This window comes from Melozone crissalis, unplaced genomic scaffold, assembly GCF_028551555.1.
Source record: "Melozone crissalis strain CALT ecotype California unplaced genomic scaffold, PUWL_Pcris_2 ptg000014l_1, whole genome shotgun sequence".
NCBI lineage: Eukaryota > Metazoa > Chordata > Aves > Passeriformes > Passerellidae > Melozone > Melozone crissalis.
Genome location: NW_026535792.1, coordinates 7558705 through 7573147, shown reverse-complemented (window position 1 = coordinate 7573147; position 14443 = coordinate 7558705). Strand labels below are relative to the sequence as shown.

The window sequence follows — 14443 nt, the reverse complement described above, 5'->3', positions numbered from 1 at the left end:
GTGGTGGGGTCTGGCTGTGTCCCAGCGCTGCTGAGACCCTGCAGCATCCCATAAACACACGGGGGTCCAGCGGTGTGAGCTCTGCCCAGCACGGGCATTCTCCTTCCATGCAGGTGACACTGGCTGGGTGCTGCTGTCACAGCCCTGGGAGGGAGCACAGCCACAGGATGCAGGGATGGCATCCTGTAGGAGCATAGGGGGGTAGGATGGAGATCAGAGATCTCTGAAGCCGGGTCGTGGAATTTGGGGTTTATTGCAAAGGGCCTGGGTGCAGGCCCTGCTGGGATTTGAGGTTTATTGCAAAGGGCCTGGGTGCAGGGCCCTGCTGGGATTTGGGGTTCATTGCAAAGGGCCTGGGTGCAGGGCCCTGCTGGGATTTGGGGTTCATTGCAAAGGGTCTGGGTGCAGGGCCCTGCTGGGATTTGGGGTTTATTGCAAAGGGCCTGGGTGCAGGCCCTGCTGGGATTTGGGGTTTATTGCAAAGGGCCTGGGTGCAGGGCCCTGCTGGGAGCTGCAGCCACAGCTCAGAGCAGGCCCAAGAGGAGAGGGGTAGAGAAGATGAGAGGGTAAGAGAGTAAGAGAGTAAAATGGTAAGAGAACGAAGTTCCCATTACAATACAATAAATCTCCTTCTGTGCTGAATATTCTGATTCTCACTAACCAATCCAGTACAATATACAAATCCTATAGCATTTCCATAGAGCCTATAAGAATCACTACATTACCATACTGTGTTACATCTTAAACCCTAAAAACTCCTCTTTGGGCCCCTTCTGCCAAGCTGGCAGGGTCTGCTCTGCCCTTGGACCTGTCTGCAAGCAGAGGGTGTTGTTCCATCAAAAGGAGATTACCTTCAGCGGCCACACCATTGTTTTCCCATTGTTCAGAAACTGAGGTATCTCAAAGCTTGCTTTCATTTCGATGTCGCCTATAGTTTCTAAATTCTCAAAATCTTTTCCCAGACAATCATATTTATAAGGATTTCCTGTTTCATCTTCCCGAACAGGATCCCCTGGGCTCCCCAGCATCCGTGGGTCCACCCACCCCAGAGCAGAGGGAGCACAGCCCTGGGATGCAGGGTTGGAATTTTCCTGGGCTCCTCAGCCCCTGTGGGTCCAGCTGCCCCACAGCAGAGGGAGCACATCCCTGGGATGCAGGGATGGGATCCCCCCCAGGCTCCCCAGCACCCTGGTCCGAGCACCCTGCCCCTCTCCAGCTCCTGCTCCCACGTCGGCCTCTGGAGTGGCTCCGAGAGCCCTGCGTGGGCTCAGCCCCGGCGAGAGGCCGGCAAATGGATCTCAAGGGCCGCCTGACATTCCTGCTTGCCTGCCTTTGAAGGAGAAGAGCCCCTCAGAGCTGCCCTCGGCGCTAATGCACGGGGCGGAGGGGTGCTGCTAAAAGCCAAGGCGGGCAAAAGCTTTCAAACCCTTGGGGAGGCCTGAGAGGTGCCCGGGGGTGACCCCAGGCTCTGCTGTCGCTGTTGGGGTGTACCCCAAAATGCTGGAGGGAGGTGTGGTGGTGTCCCCTGTGGTGTCCCCATGCTGGGAGTGGTGGGGCTGTGCCAGACACTTCCTGGGGATGGAGGAGATGCTCCAGGCATGGAGGGGTTCAGGGGCACGGAGAGGTGAAGGGCAATGTAGGGGACTTGGGGATGGTTGGATGGGGTTTGCAGAGTGCTGGGATGAGGTGGCTGGGCTGGAGGAGGGTGCAGGATGGGTCTAGGGGAGTACAGGATGGCAGCAGAGGGGGCACGGTGGGTGCAGGATGGGTGAAGGCAGTGCTGGAGGTGCAGGGGGTGCAGTGTGGGTGCAGGGGAGGCAGGATGGGTTCTGGGGTGCAGAGGGATCAGGGCGGGTGCTGGGGCTCAGGAGGGATGCAGGATGGGTTCTGGGGTGCAAAATGGATGCTGGGGATTCAGGAGGGGTGCTGGGGTACAGGGTAGGTGCAGGATGGGTTCTGAGGTGCTGGGGTGGGAGGGTGGGTGCTGGGGGTTCAGGATGGGTTCAGGATGGGTGCAGGATGGGTTTTGGGGTGCTGTGGTCCAGGATGGGTTTTGAGATGCTGTGGCTCAGGGTGGATGCAGGATGGGTTTTGGGGTTCAGGATGGGTTTTGGGGTGCAGAGGGGTCAGGGTGGGTGCAGGATGGGTTTTGGAGTGCAGAGGGGTCAGGATGGATGCAGGATGGGTTTAAGGGCGCTGTGGCTCAGGATAGGCGGCGGGTGCCCGGTGCAGGGTCCTCCCCGCCGCCAGGGGGCGCTCCAGGCCGCTCGCGGCACTCTGGCCCGGCAGGCCCCATCTCTCTGGTGCGGGGGTCGGAAGCGGAAGTGCGCTGCCGCCCCCCCGCCGCTGTGCCGTGGCGGAAAGATGGCGGCGGCCATGGCTTGAGCGGGACCCGGCGTGGCCCCAGCGGTGAGCGCGGCCCACACCTCTCCCCGGTCCCATACCGGCACAGAGACCACCGCGGCCCCCAGTCCCCCGTGTCCCTTTACCCCTCGGGCCGGCGGGAGATCCCCAGTACCCCTGGCGGGAGGGCCCTCAGCTGCCCCCGGGCTTCCCTGGAGCTCAGTCTCTCCTCAGCCCGGGGGACCGGAGCTCCTCGCTTCCCTCTCGGCAGGTGGGCCCGGACACATCGCGGGTGATCCTTCCTGTGCCCCTTCGCCCCCAGCTTCCTCCGTTCTTCCCAAGCTGTGCCCTGTGCCTGCTGCTTGTCATGTCTGCAATTATCCCTGGCTTCCTGGGTGTATGGAGGCTCCCTTTATTCCCGTGGTGTCCAGCCGTGCCTGTACCTTTTCCTGGCTCCTTCCTTCGCCCCATGGTTCCCCGCTGTGTCTCTGTTTAGCAGGCAGGACTGCCCTGGAGGCATCTTTGGACTGCCCTCGTTTTCCTGGTCTTTCTCCCAGTCCCTGCCCCGTGTCCCTCCCGTGCTATTCCTTCCCCCCCGCGTCCCTTTTAGCCAAACCCCTCTGCTGGGCGCTGTGGGTCCATGGGTTCCCTGTTCCCTGAATTCCATGCCGGTCCCAGGGCACGTGTGCTGTCCCCGCAGGATGAAGATGAAGATGAAGATGAAGTAGAGCTCTGACCATGGACCATGAGGCGCCCACCATCAGGCCCCGGCGCATCCAGAACCAGAACGTCATCCACCGCCTGGAGCGGCGCCGCATCAGCTCGGGCAAGGCGGGCACCCACTGGCACCAGGTGCGCGTCTTCCACCAGAACGTCTTCCCCAACTTCACCGTGGTCAACGTGGAGAAGCCGCCCTGCTTCCTGCGCAAGTTCTCCCCCGACGGCCGCTACTTCATCGCCTTCTCCTCGGACCAGACCTCGCTGGAGATCTACGAGTACCAGGGCTGCCAGGCGGCCGAGGACCTGCTGCAGGGCTACGAGGGGGAGATCCTGGCCAACGGCAACGACCAGAGGTCCGTCAACATCCGCGGGCGGCTCTTCGAGCGCTTCTTCGTGCTGCTGCACATCACCAACGTGGCCTCCAACGGGGAGCACCTGAACCGCGAGTGCAGCCTGTTCACGGACGACTGCCGCTACGTGATCGTGGGCTCGGCCGCCTACCTGCCTGAGGAGCCGCACCCGCCCTTCTTCGAGGTGTACCGCAACAGCGAGTCCGTGACGCCCAACCCGCGCTCCCCGCTCGAGGACTACTCCCTGCACATCATCGACCTGCACACGGGCCGGCTGTGCGACACGCGCGCCTTCAAGTGCGACAAGGTCATCCTGTCGCACAACCAGGGGCTGTACCTGTACAAGAACATCCTGGCCATCCTCTCCGTGCAGCAGCAGACCATCCACGTCTTCCAGGTGACGCCCGAGGGGACGTTCATCGACGTGAGGACCATCGGCCGCTTCTGCTACGAGGACGATCTGCTGACCCTGTCGGCCGTGTACCCCGAGGTGCAGCGGGACACGCAGACGGGAATGGCCAACCCCTACAAGGAGCCCTTCATCAACTCCCTGAAGCACAGGCTGCTGGTGTACCTGTGGAGAAGGGCTGAGCAGGATGGGAGTGCTATAGCCAAGAGAAGGTTCTTCCAGTACTTTGACCAGCTGAGGCAGCTCCGCATGTGGAAGATGCAGCTCTTGGATGAGAACCATCTGTTTATCAAATACACCAGTGAGGACGTGGTCACGCTGCGGGTGACAGATCCTTCCCAGGTACAGAATCACACAATGGTTTGGGGTTGGAAGGGGCCTTAAACACCATCTAATTCCTACTGCCTTGCTAGGAGTCCACTAGACCAGGTGGCTCAGATACTGCCTCCCTCTTCAGGCTGCTCATTGTTTTGGGACAAGTGTTCAAGTATTACAATGCTGTGAACAGTTCCTTAATGAGCCTCTAAAGGTTGTTTAGGATCCCTAGTACCTTTTTGAGTCTTTTTTGATGCCTCTGATATTGAATAACTTCTCTATCTTCTGTTTTCTTAATTTCTGCCTCCCTCTTCAGGCTGCTCATTGCTTTGGGACAAGTGCTCAAGCATTACAATGCTGTGAGCTGTTCCTTAATGAGCCTGCAAAGGTTATTTAGGATCCCTAGTACCTGAGTCTTTTTTGATGCCTCTGATATTGAATAACTTCTGTATCTTCTGTTTTCTTAATTTCATTGCTTCCTTCCTTCTCACCTGCAAAATGAGAAAGATCTGATGTGTTAGCAAGTTCCTTTCTCCAAGGATTGTTCCCCATGCTCACAGATGCTCAATCCTCTTCCCTTCCCCAAATCCCCAAATGAATTTAATTTTAGCTGATATTTTATATACTCCATTTAAATTGTAGAGGTAGTCTCTCCTTTTTCTCATGTATCTTCAAGCATGTTTTTCAAATATAATAGTCTTCATTTTCCCTGGTACAATTACCATTTCTGTTCTGCCCACGTACTTAGTCTTTCAAGCTCCAGTAAGAGGTAGTATTTATGATCTCTCCAAATTAGAGTAGCAGCTTTTAGATCAGGCTAATGGGCCAATTGCTTCTCTTTTCAATTTATTACTAAAGAAGTGGAATTAGAGCAAATGTAGCTCAGTCAGTGCTGGGTCCCTCCAGATGTTTCACAACCCTGCATGTTAATCATCTCTTTTTACTGCTTTTAGAGTGGTTGGTCACGTTTTGAGCCCTGTGAAACTAAGGGATTTTTTTAGCTAATTTTTATTCCTTTAATCAGCTTGGTTTTATTCTGTTGAAAGTATTTAGCAAGAATTTGTGATAAATCTCCAATGCAGCATGTAGGTCTGATTGTTCCCCAGAGGTTTGTTTTCTCTCATGCATTTCTCTTCCCCACATCTTTGCCAGGAATTAGGTCCTAGAAGAAATAAACAGTAGCTCTTCGTGTGTTGCCTCTGTCTGGTTATTCCTGGGAGATGTCTCTGTTTTGTTTTGTTTTATTTTCCTTTTCTGTGGTGTTTGTTTGGGGGAGTTGCTTTAGGAGGAAATAGGTAAGGCTTTATCTAATCCATGTTGCCCATTGGTGTAAAGCTGAATGTCTGTCTCAGAAATATGAAGGCTCTGTGGAAGTGCCCTGAAGGGTTCTGCTCGTTGCTGGTGTCTGGAATGAGCTCCTGGCCATGATGTAAATGTTTGTGGCTGGCTCAGCTCTGCACTCTGCTGTGGTTAGTAGAGTTTATTGCCTGGTTTGCTGCAAGGAGCTCTCCACTCTCTTCACCCCAGGGTTACTTTAAGATGCAGTTTGTGGTTTGTTTGCAGTGTGCCTCTGGCGCTGGGTTTTATGCTGGGGGAAGAAAAGTGCCTCATTTCTCACTTCTTCCAGAGATAATTCCAGATGTGGAGCAGTCTCCACAGACCTGTCTGAAGGTGGGCATTGTGTTAGGGCTTTCTGAGTAAAACTTGGCTCACAAAATAACTACAGCTCCCATTTCTTTTCAGTCTGTCAGACAAGGAGCACAAGGTTTCATCCAATTTCAGGATTCTTTCTCCCCTCTGGCTTCTCTGCCAAGAAGGTTGAGGAGTTGCTGTTCATGGTTGTGGGTTGTGTGGTTTTTGTTTGGGTCTGCACTGTCCTTTGAGGTCTTTAAGAGTGTGCTCTGCATAGGTAGCTTGGGGGTGTGTTGCTGTTGTAGGCTTGTCAGCATTGCTGTGTGGTTTATGTGGCACTCAGCTGCTGCCTCCCATGAAGATGTTTTGGTGGTGTTACAGGTGCTGCAAAAGCAGTGAGGGTTTCCCTGCTCAGGGACATCCTGTAGATGTGTCTCTATGTTAACCTGGCAAAGAAACTTTAAATAAAAAAGTTGGAGGATACTCTCTGCAGTCTTTAGTGATTAAAATAGTTTTTCCTTCTGCTGTCTTCTCTTATTTTCTCTCTGCTCCAACCCTTTATTTCAGAAGGGCTTCCCTTTCCTCAGGCAGTAGTCTAGTGAGTAACCTCATCCTGTGTGTTTCGTTTGGACATGTGGGGGCTGGATTGTATTATCATAGTTTATTTTGGGGCTGTAAAACAAACAAACCTTGTGATATTTGCAGGTGGGTGGGGTGGGCAGAGTGCCTGCCATCATCCCTGAGCATTTGGGAGCAGGAGGTGAAGCATTTAGGAATTACCTCTATTGACAGAAGATTTTATCAGATGCTATGGGAATTAGCTCCCTTTGAAGTGGGGACAGGTTCTTACTTTGGGGTGCCAGCACTTCTGTCTCTAATGAAAGCTACTTTTAATGACCAAGAATTAAATATGCCCTTTCCCAATGGGATGGGAATGTCATCTCCCTTTGCTGTAGCTGTGCTGACACATTGTCACCTTTTTTCCCAATTTCTTGCTCATTCGTGCCAGGATTCATTGCCAGTCCACAGCATGGTACAAGGGCCATCTTGCAGGAGAATGTCAGCATTAAGAAGTCATCAATATCTTTCAGATTTTCATTTCTGTGTTGGCAGGGTACCTGGAGGGCAGAGCTTTTTGTGGGCAGTGATGTAGTGCACAGTAGATAAAAAGGCTCATCTCTGTGTGATGCAGATATTAAGAAGGGGAAGAAACTAATATATCTATGCAGAGGTAAAAATAATTTGAGGTCAGCTAGCATTGGATCTGAAGTAATTTTTTCAGCAGGAATGAAGATTAAATTTGGCACTTGAGTAAGTGTTTTGGGTTTGGTGGAGGACAGAGAAGAAGAGAAAACAGTATGGTTTCATCTAGTTCAAGTTTAAGAATTGGAAGCCCATTAAGTTTTCTTAAATAATCACAGCTGAGAGGTGGATAATTGGGTACATGTTGAGACATTCCAATAGGAGAACAGATTAGTGTGAGGATGTAGGATTCTCCTGTGCTGTGGAGAAATTTGGATGGGGTCTGTGGTGTGATGTGGGGAGAAGGAAGGGACAGCTGTGCTCTCCTGGGTAACCTCTGCCTCTCTCCCAGCCCTCGTTCTTCGTCGTGTACAACATGGTGACCACGGAGGTCATTGCCGTGTTTGAGAACACATCTGATGAGCTGCTGGAGCTGTTTGAGAACTTCTGTGACCTCTTCAGGAATGCCACCCTACACAGTGAGGCTGTCCAGTTCCCCTGCTCAGCTTCCAGCAACAACTTTGCGAGGCAGATCCAGCGCCGGTGAGCCATTCGGAGCATGCTTTATTCCGTATAGACACTCGCTCAGCCCCGTCTGCTGAAGGCCAGTATCAAATACCAACCTGAGAAAACCAGTTCCTTTGGCCCCCTTTGCCAGGTGGACTATACATGGTTCATTCTTGCAGCCTGATGAATCTGATTTTATATTCCACAGCATTTACCTTGTTAGGGGAAGAAGCAAAGCAGTTGCAAACTGCTGCTTAGAAGAAAGGAAGGGAATTTTGAGAGAAAGATGTTTCTGTCTCTCCTTGAGCAGAAACTCTTTTGGAGGTTATTAAAGTGTTACTGCCCAGTAACTTTGGTCCCTGAAGATAGGATTTGTCAAGATGCTGGCATGATCCAGTTGTGTGTATTTTGCCAAGTGACATTCTCTGAATTTAGCATGTACCAAACTGTGTTCTGTAGCATTTCCTCAACATCAGTCACCAGCTCATGGTTATCATCACTGTACTAGGAGAAGGGAAACTCATCTGCTTAGATCTGTTGTGAAAGCTGTACAAAATACCAAAATAACCTGGGTTTCTAGAATATGCCTTAACAGTCAGATGTGGTTTTAATGAGGCAGAGTGTGTTACTTCTCTAGGAAAATTTTGTTGTGACTCAGGTGTTTTTTTCTTCCAGTGACTTGTTTCTCATCATCCAAAGTACTTGCCATCCACTTATGGGCATCAAGCTTCTGTTGACTTTAGGCTGATGTCACATAAGTCTGACGAAATTGACTATGTCTGTAACTTTCTAGAGTAACTTGTCAGGAAATCCATAATGTTTAATGGGAGAGAGAATGAGAGGACTCACTGAAGACTCACGAAGAACAACTTCAGCCTTTTGTTAGAGTAGATAGGAGAGTATTTTCCTCCCCTTGCTACAAGGGCCTGTAACAGGAGTGTTGTAGCTTCTACAGCAAAGTACCATAGAGCATAGTCCACAGTGAGCTGGCTTCTGGCTGAGTGTTTACCCTCCTTATTGTCCCTGCAGATGATCTGACTGTTTATGCACATGTAAAGTTTCAAATTTTTCTTGGAAAGAGAAATCCGGCCTGTGTTAATTTCTCCACCAGGAAGAACTTTCTCAACCAGGAAGAACCTCATCAAGGTTCTTCTTCATCTAAGGTTTCTCCCTTTATGCATTTAAAACAATGGGTGGAGAGAGGAGGATTGTCAAGTAAACATTAAGGGCTCAACTGTTACTGTGAAAGCCCCTTGGCTTTTGCTCATGCTGTTTCCAGGCTTTGTGGTAAAACTTGGATTGACTGATCAGCTGCTAATCCATCTCTCCCTGTTTCTGATCCTGTTCATTTCCTGTACTGCAGAGCAGCTGGGTCCAGACGTTGTGGGTAGGCACATTCTTCTCCTTCTGTCACTCTGGACATTGTGAGTGAGACAGTAATGATAAGGGAGGATGAAAAGGTTAGCAGAACTGGTTGATGTTTGAATCACTGTGATACATCTTTGGAAATGACCCTCTATAGTTCTTACACCGCAGCTCTTTTCTCTCCCTGTCAGTTTTCCTGCTTGGTTTGTTTAAGATGTGCTGTTCAGCTGTGGCCTTTGTGAACAGGAGGTGTCTCTTGCTTTGCTGCAGGTTCAAGGACACGATTGTGAACGCCAAGTATGGAGGGCACACGGAGGCCGTGCGGCGCCTGCTGGGGCAGCTCCCCATCAGCGCCCAGTCCTACAGCGGCAGCCCCTACCTCGACCTGTCCCTCTTCAGCTATGATGACAAGTGGGTGTCAGTCATGGAGCGGCCCAAGACCTGTGGTGATCACCCCATAAGGTATGGGCAGCTGTATGTGAGGAGAGAGTCGCTGTAAATCACCTCTGCCATGTGGCATCAAGTGTGCAGAATAGGGAGTAGATGGAAGCCTTTCTCTTAGGAAATCCTTTCACCAGGGGATTTGTTTCACAAAACTTGGCCTCTCTCCTTTTACAGTAATGTGGATGTGTGGGAGGGCTCTTCATGTTTCCTTGCTGAGCTGCTCTGCTCTGGGGAGGGTTTGGGTGGTGAAGTCTCAGCCTTTTCCATATGAATGGTCTTGTTCCTCCTCCTCTTCTTGCAGTGCTGCCGTTGTGTTTGGGTTGCAGAGTGATACAGCTCTGATGTCTGCTTTCCTGTGCTGGAAAGATCCTCTCTGAGCATGTGGGTTTAGTTGGCAAGGATTGTCTGGTTTGTCCTGTGAATAAAATAGTATCTGGGCTAGGTGTTACTCAGAAAGCCTGTGGTATTGATTGAGCTGTTTTCAGACTTCCCTTGTTTACTGTTCTCACCATGGGAGCTGTACTCCTTGTCATACTCCCTTCTCTCTGTGATCTGTAGGAAATTTCTGTCTGTAGTAGGAATTTTAGCCAGGTGCCAGGGCCATTCTGTGCCTCTTCTGTCTGAGTCTCCAATGCTGGCAGAGGGAGTAAGTCTGAGCTTGAGAATAAGGAGGTTTGCAATGCTTCTTAAAGAAATATCAGGACTATTTATTTCTTTTTGTTGGCTGCAGCCATGGCTGCAAGAGGTAGTGGTTAAAAATCCAACGTCTCCAGCTTGACAGGCTCAAAGAGCCTGAGTTACCCAGGCAGAATAGTATTTCTGCTCCTAGTACTGCAGAAGCAAATCTATGCTCTGAAAACAAAGAGAGCCTTCAGTGCCTGAGTGCTTTGTTTAGTGACTGCACACATGTTGGGGGCTCAGGCAGCCTAGGGAGATCATTCTGGACTGCTTCCCAACTTTATTTTCATCAATGCATGCTCAAAAAGTGGTTTCATATCTCCCCTGGCCCTGACTCAGGTGGCGGGGAACTTCTGATTATTTCTGCGCTCTCAATTCCCAAATTATGTATATTTAATTGATTCTTCTGCCTGTATGATTTGGTTTGATCTCCAGCTTCCATGTTATCTGCAAAGAAAGCCTGCCCTTTTCCCCCTTGTCATGCTTGATGTTGGGAAAACTTGCAGGGTGGCAGTTGTCTGCCAGCGCCAACCTGCGCCGGGCTCCCGCGGACAAAAGGCAGCAGAACCGCAGTCATGTGCTGCGGTGGAGTCTTTGTAGTAAACAAAGCCAAGTGCCACCTTCCCTCCCTCCCCTGAGCAAACCAGCGTTTCAGAGCCAGAGCTTTTAAAGCTCAAAGCTGTGCAGAGTCAATTAGGACTTGAATAGAGCCTCGGAGCAGTGGGGCTCCTGGTTTTTTGGAAAGTAAGCAGAAGATGAGGCGCTAACCTTAACCATTCAGTAGCTGAAATAGTGCTGCTGTGGTTCTCACTTGCAAAACAAAGGGATTAATAAAATAATGCCAGCTGCCTGTTGGGGTTAGAGGGCTTGGAAATGAGGGACCACAGGATTTGTAATGTAAGTCCTGTAATTGTCTGGAATGGAAAACCCTTCAGTAGCTAAGGTTGTTATAATCTGTGTGCAGTTTCCTGGCACGATGTGTGAGCTAGGAAAGCTTCCAGACCTTTTCCACATCAATTCAATATTTCTGTGCACTGCGTTCTTTTAACCCTTAGTGCTTGTCTGCATCCCAGAAGGTTCAGTTCTGCCTGCTTAAGGGACCAGTGGTTGTTTCCTGTCAGGTGGGAAGGACTTTAGGTTCCCCATGACCACCACCTTCCAGTCTCTTTTCAGGAGGCCTGAAGAGATATTCAATGGGTGAAATGATGGCACTTGAGGGAAGAGGCTCTAACACAGCTCTACCTATAGCAGGGGGTCTCTAAAATCCATCTAGATGGCTAATAAGGAGCCATTTAACCAAAGAATTGGTCTGCAGATAAATCTTCCATTTTCCTACGGTTTGAAAAGGCCGGTCTTGCTGTTTCTGTTGACATACAATTTTATATTGCAGTGCCTAATTTATCCCCAGAATGAGAGCCCATGGAAATGGCCTCTGATTGCAGAGCACTTTTAAAAATACATTTAAAAATACCAAACTGAGCACATCTTTTAAGATTACAGGGAGCTTCATCTTGAGTAGTAAATTGTTGTGAATTGGGGGAGAGAGGAACAGATGGGGGACTGTGCTTTATTTAAAGAATGACCCTCTGCATACCCAGCCTTGTGTAGGAGGAAAAGGGCTTTTTGAAAAGCCAAATACCAAGATTGTGACTCTCTTGCTGGGTTCTTGTGTGCAATTTTCAGGTAGGGCTGGCTGGCACTTTGATTCAGAGGAAGGGAGAGGAGAGTGGCCCTCCAGGAAGAACATGAGGTTCTCAATAGGCTGTGTTGTTAAAATGTGGAGTATGTCTGCTCCTGAAACAGCATCGCTGGTATCTGTCATCATCCGTTCTTCCAGGCTGAGAGCTGAGTGCATCGTGTTGCTGGCGGGGGGGAGATGTGCTCAGACATTAAAAGCATTCTTGGAGTTAAAATCGGAGGAAAATGCAAAATACCCGCATGCACTAAGTGTTGGTGGAGAAGAAAACAGCTGGGAGGCATAATGGCAATTCTGTGCCTGAAGTTGGAAGAGGTCTAATGAAAATGGTCTGACAAACAGAGACAGCTTCAGGGGGAGGATTTGAGTTAGAGCCCAGCTACTTGGTGAAGGTACCACATCCAGAAACCTCCACCACTACATCCCAGAAGCCTTCTCCAAAGTCTTGGGGAGGGTTGGATCCCCACAGAGAGTCCTGTGTTCTGACAGCAGCAGAGGACAGTGGTGTTACCTGGGCTTATGTCAGTTACACAGACTGTGCAGGGGAGGGTCAAGAAACAAAGAGCTTCCCTGGACTCACCTGTCTTTTCAGAGCTGTTTGTCTCATCCCCCTGAAAATGTTCCCTCTGTGCTGGAGCTGTGTTCCAGAGCTCACCTGGAGAGCATATGTGCTTGACCCACAGGCAGGTGTGTGGGTGACAGCAGCAGGTCATAAGGTTTTCCTTGACCTCTGTCCTTGCAGTGGTTATTGAATCCGATTCATCAGGTACCTCCTGCACAGCCTGTCCCATTAATGCTGTATTGGTGGCAATCTAAAAGGAATTGCAAAACCTTGCTTGAGCTGTACACTACAACATGGCACCCTCGAGCAGGATTGCAGCGACTTCCTTCACTGAACAGGCACAAGGACAGCAGTGTAAAGCCTTCTCTGGCAGTACCACGGGGAGGAAAGGGTGGCCTAACACTCTGAAGGGCATTGCTAAGGGAAGGGAGCTCAGTTCTGTACAGTATATCTGCCTTGGGGATCAAGGGAACAGCTTGCATTAAGAGAGGTTGGAGAGCGAGCACAGGTGGGGCCTGAACCAAACTGACTCCCTGTTATGAAGTCAGCTTTGTCCACCAAAGTGACAGGCAGAGTTCTCTCATTGCTAATAATAAAATAAAATGATGTTTTTCTAGACAGTGGAAAACAACTGCCCTGAGAGGGACTTCCCTGCGAAGCCAAGAGCCAGGCACCCAGCTAAAGACCTTCTGCTCCTCAGGGAGCACCAGCGCTCCAACGAGGCGCTTGTTTCTGTGTGCAAAGAGCCCAGATGGCAAAGCCAATAGCGGGGAACTGCCATAATTGACTTTCTCTTCCTTTCAGATTTTACGCCCGTGACTCCGGCCTGCTGAAGTTCGAGATCCAGGCGGGGCTGCTGGGGCGCCCCATCAATCACACGGTGCGGCGCCTGGTGGCCTTCACCTTCCACCCCTTCGAGCCCTTCGCCATCTCGGTGCAGCGCACCAACGCCGAGTACGTGGTCAACTTCCACATGAGGCACAGCTGCACCTAGAGGGACTCAGGGTGCTCTCCTTGCTGCTGGGCCTCTGCCACTGGTGCACCAAAGGCAGGCACTCACACCTTCTGGGAAACCAAACCATCGCTCGTGGAAAGAAACCTCACCTGGGAGCTCCCATCAGGGCACTCAGCCGTGGATCAGCTGATGCACCCCAGTTATGGGAGTGGGAGGGCTTCTTCTGAGACTCTTTGTGCTGCAGAGATCTCCCCACTGTCCTTCCCTGCTCCTGTTGATGAACAAAGTGTAGCTGAGGTTCCTTTCCTCTGTTTTCTATCCTGCTGTGGGTCTTAGGATGGCAGAGATGGAGCTTTGCATCACACTTGTGGAGCACTCCCTTCTGCACTGGTGCTCTCCTATCGTGTTGGACAGGTGACCTGTCACAGAGGGAAGGGATGGGAGCCGTGGGGAGGGCTTGGATACAGCTACCCCTGTTTGTATCTTCAGAATTGCTTGGGAAATGAGATCCTGCTCTCATCCACACAATCTGCTCATGTCATTTTAATATGCAAGAGGTCAGGAAAAAAAAGGTGTGAGAAATCACTACAGTTGAGAGGCATGAGGTGTGTTCCTGACCCTTATGCAAGTCACTTAATCTTTGTGCCTTAGTAAAAGCTCCTAAGTGAGAGATAGTGTTACACCAGCAGGCCAGGGCAGCTGGTTCTGTCTGCAAAGCATGAGAAAGTGGGTGCAGGAGGAAGATGGGTGTCTGGGAAGGGTGTGGGGAGCAACAGCAGCTCCTTGGTCATGTCAGAAGGACTCTTCTGCAGCATGGCGGTTAATCTGCAAGTTCTGCTGCTGAGAAGAGGGACACCCAGCTGCTGGCACCCTCCTGTGTGTTGGGAGTACCAGCATAGAAAATGAGCAGGGTTTGCCCAGGAAGAAGGGTGGAGACCTGAATTCATGTTCGCTGCTGTGGGTGGGCAGTCTGGAGATGAACTTGTTGACTTAGGTTGCTTACCTCTGTCTGTTTGATACACTGTTCTCTGTGAGAACCCAGATGCTGTTTCCAGGCTTCAGAGCACAGCTGGCCAGCATGGCAGTGTTGGCTGGACCATGGCAGTGTTTGTGCTGCTGATAAATTAAACTCCTGTGTGTAATTACCTGTGACTGTGGGCTGGTGAGGATGCTGGCCTACCCTTCTCTCTTAAAAATGGAGTTTTTGGTTGTAGGCCAGCATTTG

General features: G+C 50.7%; 1 protein-coding gene across 1 annotated transcript; it reads left to right on the top strand.

The window, feature by feature from the left end:
* The first annotated feature begins 2363 nt into the window (after positions 1 to 2363).
* On the top strand, positions 2364 to 13968 carry DET1 (DET1 partner of COP1 E3 ubiquitin ligase). Its single transcript, XM_054272781.1, has 5 exons — positions 2364 to 2614; positions 3044 to 4164; positions 7364 to 7554; positions 9154 to 9345; positions 13068 to 13968. Exons 2-5 carry the CDS (start codon positions 3082 to 3084, stop codon positions 13255 to 13257), a joined length of 1656 nt encoding a protein of 551 aa, XP_054128756.1. The 5' UTR covers positions 2364 to 2614; positions 3044 to 3081; the 3' UTR covers positions 13258 to 13968.
* Positions 13969 to 14443: the final 475 nt, after the last annotated feature.